Source organism: Haemorhous mexicanus, chromosome 1 (genome assembly GCF_027477595.1).
Source record: "Haemorhous mexicanus isolate bHaeMex1 chromosome 1, bHaeMex1.pri, whole genome shotgun sequence".
In the NCBI taxonomy this organism is placed as follows: Eukaryota; Metazoa; Chordata; class Aves; order Passeriformes; family Fringillidae; genus Haemorhous; species Haemorhous mexicanus.
In genome coordinates this window covers 93036477-93043770 of record NC_082341.1, presented here as the reverse complement: position 1 = coordinate 93043770, position 7294 = coordinate 93036477, and the positions used below count along the sequence as shown (strand labels likewise).

At 47.1% G+C, this 7294-nt stretch overlaps 1 protein-coding gene across 1 annotated transcript; it reads right to left on the bottom strand.

The window, feature by feature from the left end:
* Positions 1-1309: 1309 nt before the first annotated feature.
* IRX2 (iroquois homeobox 2) lies at positions 1310-7044 on the bottom strand. The gene is made up of 5 exons (XM_059856252.1): positions 6697-7044; positions 4516-4921; positions 3378-4121; positions 2590-2657; positions 1310-1907 (listed from the first exon to the last, which is right to left on the bottom strand). Exons 1-4 carry the CDS (start codon positions 6937-6939, stop codon positions 2614-2616), a joined length of 1437 nt encoding a protein of 478 aa, XP_059712235.1. The 5' UTR covers positions 6940-7044; the 3' UTR covers positions 1310-1907; positions 2590-2613.
* Positions 7045-7294: the final 250 nt, after the last annotated feature.

Sequence of the window (7294 nt, the reverse complement as noted above, 5' to 3'; positions counted from 1 at the left end):
CAGATCCCAGAGTATTCCAGGATAATGTTATTAATTTCTGCCCTTTCAGCTGAAAAATGCATGCATTTTCTCAGTCAGTTAGATGTCTTTATAGGGGTAAATTACAAAGAGTGGTGAGGGGGGTGTGCAAGGGAAGATGGATCATGGAAATTGTATATATGCATTCGAGAAAAACAGCTTCCTTTCTCCCTATTTAATATAACCACAACATATTTCCGGACTCCAGACTAGCAGGGCTCTTTATCCAGTTAACCTTCCCAAGGCTGATGCCTGAAGTATCTAAGATCACTTTCAAATGCCCTTTCTAACAAGACCTGAGCAAGAGGCCACTAATTTTCACTGAACAAAAAGCCACTGGAGAGAGATCCGTTTGTCAATATCAACTGGTCCAGCAATTTCCCATCTTCAGACACATCAGCCTATCTGAGCTGGCAGATGTTTAGACAAGATTTTATAAATTGTTCAATATCAGACCATAATGAACCCCAACTGACCATTCCAAAGCAGCTAAAAGCATTCAGGATCTCCCCTGCTGGGATCTAATAATGCTCTCATGCTGGAACATTATTAATCATGGAATAAAATAGATGAGCCTCTTGAAAAATAAGTGTATGATTGATTAAAGGGCAATCTAAGAAGCTATTATTCTTGTTTTATAACCGTAAGTTATATTCACTCAATTTATCTTTTGGGGAAAATAAATGATTGTTCATTTCTTTTCTGGAATTATGTTATATGAGTATTCCCATTATTTTACTAAAAATTAAAATGATGAGTTGGCTAATTTTATTATTCAAATTAAAGTGGATTTCCAGTGTAACTGTAAAGGTATGGTTTACCGATATAAAGAGGGAAAACCATTAAAAAAACCCCAAACAGGTATTGGACTTTTCATCTTTTTTTTTTTTTCCCCTTGCATATTTTAGCCAGAAGGTAAAAATAAATAATTAGAAGTACACCATTGTTGATAATATTTTTTACCCTAGAATAGTGAATTTAAAGAATAATAAATAAAGATCTACTTCACACCCAGTATAAAGAGTTTATAAGAAACATGCATTATTCCCATCACCCTTTCTATGCATATTCATGTATATATACAAATACGTATTTGTTACTACGAGTGCATTTAAAGCTTAAGTATAACGGAACAAGCCTGAAGGAATTAATTTATGCAAAGTATATATTTGCAACATGTTTAAATTGCTTACTCATTTTATGATCTTAGCTCTACTATTGAAATTCCAAATTTCCTCCTTTTCTAAATAATAAATTAGTATTTTGAGGGAAATGAATGAAAAACACAATGTTGTTGCAGACTAGTCTGTTTTTATTTACAATTAGAGATATAAATTAGTAAAGAATTCTTGTTAAACAACCAAAGATTGTATAACCATCAAAGTTTCAAATAAAAACCAGGCAAAATTTATTTACAAAAAGTTCAGATTTCATTGCAATACAACTTGCATAAATTACTAGAAGCTTTATATCGTTACAAAAATAAATATCAAATTTGTTTCCACTTTGTAAGGACTCAAGTTCTCCAATCACATCTTTATTATCTCTACTGTATACATCTTTTACAAATAAATTTTACAATAAATCCTATCACACCTATCGAATAGATACCGTGGCAATGAAGTGATCAATTCAAGATATCCTGAGAAAAACAGATCTGTTTTCAAAAGTCACACATACATTGGGGAAACTATACTATACCAGCAAACTCACGTATGTCCAACAAAATTCTGGTTTGATAATTAGATTCTGAAGATTTAATAGTGCTCTGTGGTCTTCTTTTATACAGTGGCACCAGATGTGATCCGGATTTAGAGATTTGTTATATATATTAGCTCGGGGAGAGATGATGGCTTGCTGACTTTTTTCAAAGCAATTGTGACACCTACCTGTGGACCAAGGAAAAAACCAGATCATCCAAAAATCCTTCGATTAAACTCTAACACCATTAAACGGGGTGGGCGGGAAAGGAAGTAAAGCAAAATTCTTACTGCTCTAATTTCTTCTAACAAAAATAAAAGTTAGTTGAAAAATATCGGCAAGGTGATTTTTTGTTGTTGTTGTTTATTTAACTCTAAATAGTGGAAGTATTCAGAGTACCTTTTCTAGCTAGGCAAGAGCCAAGTCACAGATTACCTCGCTTAAGATTCATGTCGGTTTTTTTACAGCTGTCCCTTTTTATTTTAAATACTCAGTCACTGTGTGAAGTCCCACTTAATTTTAGCACTGCCACTTGAGCACAAGCACTCTGTTTTTAAATAACAATACCCTCAAAGGTTTTTTATTTTTTCCTGAAGATTTCTTTCCTTAACTTTTAAGCAGTGTCTTGCACAAGTGAAGAGTATGCAAAGTGAGGGAACTGTCTAACCTGGCTTGAAAATTAAGACAAACCCAATAAATAAATGTAGTCATATGAGGTTTCCGAAAACAGCAGAAAAAATAATGTTTTACTTAGTGACCAAACTCTCAAGTAATGAAGCAAGAAATTAATGTTAAGCGAGTCTAGAACTGTGCAGCACGTCTCAGACCTGATGCCAAATGATCAGTGTAATAGAAAATGTTCTCACTTACTTGCATTGCTGTGTGATTGCACTTCTATAGGTATGGTTGTACTCCTACTGTGCAGACTTCAGTGGGATCTGTCAAAATATAACCGTCAGTTAGTCACAGGACACAGCCAGCTAACTAGATTATACAGTCTATGTAGGTCCCAACCCTCACTGGTGCACAATTCGTAGCTGGGTCTTTTAAAAGACTAGCCAATATCTTATATTTGCCTGTATCTCGAGTAGTTTTGTAGGATAAGATGACAATCATATTAGTGCAAAACTTTTTCGGGAAAAAAAAAAATCAAAACCCAAACAAACCAAGAAGCAACCGGTTACAAAAAATGTCACGCTCTGCGTAATTTCACGTCCAAGGTCAGCAATTATCTGAACCCAAAGCTGAAAAAAACCCCGTGAGAATACTGGAAACAAAGAGAGTCAAACCAGTTTGTCAGGAAAAAAAAATTACAGGCAATGACACCAATGCTGTCTGGATAGCTTTGTGCATAGTTTTCCTTTCTTAAAAAAAACTACTTTTCGAAGCTGCGTCTGCAGCCTGTGAGACTGATCTAAAAGTCGTCTTTCACATTTCCTCTCGCGGTTCTTAGGGGCAGGTACCGATACGACGGCGACACGCCGGTTTTAATCCCCAGTTTATATGAGTGCCCATCTTCACTATGGCAGCGGTGACAGCGAGCTCGCCGTTTTTTCCAGCGAAGGTTTCAGTATTTACAGCGCGTATGGGACGTCTACGGGTCGGGGGAGGAGGACGAGGGAGAAGAGGGAAGAAAGCGGCAGAAACAAGTCACCTACCTTTCTTAGAGTCATAGCTAGAGGGCCTGTAATGTTGTTCTAGCTGGTTAGTGATCGTTTTCAAAGAGTCACTGCTCTGTTTGTGTACAGAGCTGGCATTTAGGACAGTCTGACTTAGTCCCTCGTTTGAAGCCACTGCTGCGGAGTTGTATCTCAGGATTCCCTGGCTCTGCAGAGCGTTAAAGTTCCCATAGTTTGTATAATTGCTATAAAAAGGTGAGGTGTAATAAATATGCCTCCCCAGGAGGGAGGAGGGCGAGTAGGCAGCGCTGTGCGGGGCGGAAGCGGGGGTGGCCGAGGAGAGCGGTGCAGGCTGGCAGCCTTGGCCCAGGGTCTGACTCTTGAGGTCCGAGGTGGCGATTTCGGCCAGAGACCAGAGCTTGGGCTTGCTGGCCGGCGTCGGGGGGCCGGGGGAGGCGCGGGGCCCCAGCGCCGCCTTGCTAGCGCTGCGGGCGGCGTCGGCGTGCGGGTGGCCGAGGAGCGGGGCCTCCACGGCCGCCAGCGGCGAGGAGGTGGCGGGCTTGGCCGGCGGGTCGCGCTCCCCGCCGCCGCCGTCATCCTCCTCGATGTCCTCCTCCTCGTCCTCGTCCTCGTCCTCTTCCTCCTCCTCGATGTCCTCGTACTTGTCTTTGCACTCAGAGCCCGACTCGCAGAGGGGGTCTCCCGCTCGGCAGGGCAGCTTCTCGCCGTCCGATTCGGCGGAGCAGGAGTGGTCCGTCAGCGAGTCGACTTGCAAGCTGATCCCTGCGGAGGCCCGCCGGGCACAGAGAAGCAGTAAGGAGGGGCGGCAAAACAGAGCGGGAGAGAAGCGAGCCCAGCCACTGCCGCGCCACCGCTGCGGCCAGTCAGGCTCCAGCCATCCCGGCCTTTTCCCGCTCCGAGGAGCATCCATCCCCACGGGCCGGCTCCTCCGCGGCGCCCCCCGCACCTCCCGTCCAGCCGCCCCCGCCCGCCTCAGCCACAGGCACTGATCGGAGACAAGTGACCGGAGCAGCCGGAGGCGACGAGACGGGACAGGTTTGGGGGTTGCTTTTTTTAAATGCCTCGCCCCCGCTCCTATCCCGCTGCCCCCATCCCGGGGGACTCGACGGGGCGGGATGGAGCCACCCCGCCGGGGCCGCAGTCACCCCACGCCTACCTTCGTCCTCCGCGGAGGTTTCGTTGCTCTCGGGCATCTTGTCGGGACTCTCCTCCTTACTCCTCGCCCCATCGCCTTCGTCGTCGTCCTCGTCCTCGCTCTTGTTCCGCGGGGCCCAGGTCATCTTGTTCTCCTTCTTGAGCCGCCGGCGGGCGTTGGCGAACCAGGTGGAGACCTGGGTGAGGGTCATCTTGGTGATGATGGCCAGCATGATCTTCTCGCCCTTGGTGGGGTAGGGGTTCTTGCGGTGCTCCTGCAGCCAGGCCTTCAGCGTGGCCGTGGCGTCGCGGGTGGCGTTTTTCCTGTACGCGGGGTCGTTGAGCTGGTAGGGGTAGGCAGGGCTGCCGTACGGGTGGTAGCTGATGGCTCCGGTCATCCCCGTCGTATGGGCGTCGTAAGGGGAGCCCTGGACAGAACAAAACGGTGGGGTTGGCAATTTGTTACTGCTGATAGCCATTAGTGAGTTGTCAAGGCGAGATCGGCGGTTATATTTGTATTTCCCCGGGATGGTGTCTTGTATCCATATTCTATGAGGGGGAGTAGCAGCACCCAAAGGCCATTAAGTTACAATTCCCCCCCTCCTTCCTCCGCCCAGCACACAGACACGGGCACACGCGCTTAAAATCGGCGATGTTTTAATCTTTCTGACTAATTTCAGGTCCTTGTAATTGAATATTTCCCAATATAATTTTTGAACCTCGTAGACATTTTAAAGGCCCTACAGGTAGCGTCTTGATATCAACATTTCTCTCAAAGGTTCAAAAGATGTTTCCTTTTTTGCTATAGAAAATACAACAAAGCCGCCACTTAGCAATTCACTGCACTAATGCATTGCAAATCCAATTTGCAAATCAGAAGATATGCACCGTTTCGAATTGTTCAAATTCGATGTAATTAGCATTTTAATTCGCTCTTTAACGTTTAAATTGCGCTTATTTAAGTCTGCATAATGCAAGAAAAGTTAAAGATATCCCTAAGAAACTCGCTAACTTTCAGCACGTCTCTGTACCCCGCAGATCGAGAGTCATGGGCTCAACATCGCCCAATATCTCCCACAGTTCACAACCTCGCTGCAACTTCCAGCCACTCGCCTACTGCTTCTCAACAGGAAAAACAAGAGAGACCCTCAGATCTTTTATACCACTTCGAATAAAGACTGCACGACAATTTATGCACTGTACTATGAACAGACGGAAAGCAAGTAGTTTCCCTGACACTTTGCAGGGAGAGAAAATTACCCCGCTGCCATCCTCTCCTAGGATATCGACAGCGGCTCTAGTCTCAAATTCCGAGCACAGGTCTTTGTGTGTACGGACTAGATATGTGTCTGACTCTGTGTGCATGCGTGTTTATAAAACTATATAACCATCTAGACATGCAGTTTGTTTATATAGTTTATGGTTTTATTTATGTACTTTATGCACAGAACACACACAACACGCAATAGCAACTGCTCCTTAAACTAATAAGAAGAAAGTGAAATCCGAAACTGCGGCCACTACGACCATTTTGGGCTTAAGCGAAGCTCACAGATCGCAAACAGATGCTCCTTTTCATTCCCAAAATCCAGTTAAACCATTAGCACAAAACACACTGAAAGTAAATAAAACCACACGGGGATAAAGCCCCCAGCGCCTCTAAACACCGACTTAAAAGAGAGAGAGAAGAAAAATAAGGAAGAAAAAAAAAATAAACCCTCCTTTGTGCTATCACTGCCAAAAGAAAAAATACATATTAAAAGAAAAAAAAAAGAGAGAGATAAGCCTGGGACTCACAGACACGGGAACGGGGGGAGAATGAAAGCATCCAACCCGACCCAACTGGCTGAGACCATCCGTATTTCCTCAACCAAAGCTCCCTCCCGGCTCCTCAAACCGCGCGGAGAGTCCGGGACCCAGGCCGGCCCCGCGCTTGGCCGGGACCCGAAGCGACTCCTGGCCCCGGCCCCAGCCCCAGCCCGCCGCTCGCCTCAGCTCGCCTCCGCTCCGCTCCTCTCGTCCCCGGCCGGGCTGCGGGGCGGCGCGGAGCCGGCAGCGCGGAGGCGGCGGCGGTGCGGGGCGCCCGCTTGTGCGGCGTGGTGTCGGGGGCTGATGGTGAGTGTGTGAGGAGAAAGGCTGAAGATGATGAGGATGAGAATGCGGATGCTAATGAAGAAGGAGAGGGTTTCTCTTCGGTAGTTACCATATAGGAGGGGAATCCCGTGGCGGGGTCTGTGGAGTACTGGAGCGGGCTGGTGAAGCCTGTGGCCGCCGCCTGAGCGGTGAAAGCTGCCGATCCCGGGTAAGGGCTGAACGCCGATCCCGACGAAGACCTGGCCAGCTCCTCGCTCCTGGGGGCCGCCAGCGCCGACGCCCCGTACGCCGGGCAGGAGTACAGAGCCAGCGAGCCGGGGGGCTGGTAGAGGTAACCCTGAGGATAGGACATGGCTTGCACTGGCGTGCACAGGAGCAGGGAGGGGGCGAGGGTGACCGGCCCTGCTGCTGCCGCTGCTCCTGGCGCTGCTTTCGTGCTCTCCCTCTCTCCCGCCCGCCCTCCCGCTCCCTCCCTCCCGCCCTCCCTCCCTCTTTCTCCCTCCCTCCTTCTCTCTCTCTCTCTCTCTCCCTCCCCCCCGCCCCCCCCCCCCCGGGTTGGCTCTGTGCAGTTATGTAGAGAATCAGAATTGTTATAGGCTCCCCTCCATGCGCACCCGATCAGAATAAAAACAAACAGGAAGAAAAAAAACCAAAAAGAATCCTCTAAACGGAAAATTAGTAGGAAAGGTCAGAAATCTATCCGGGAG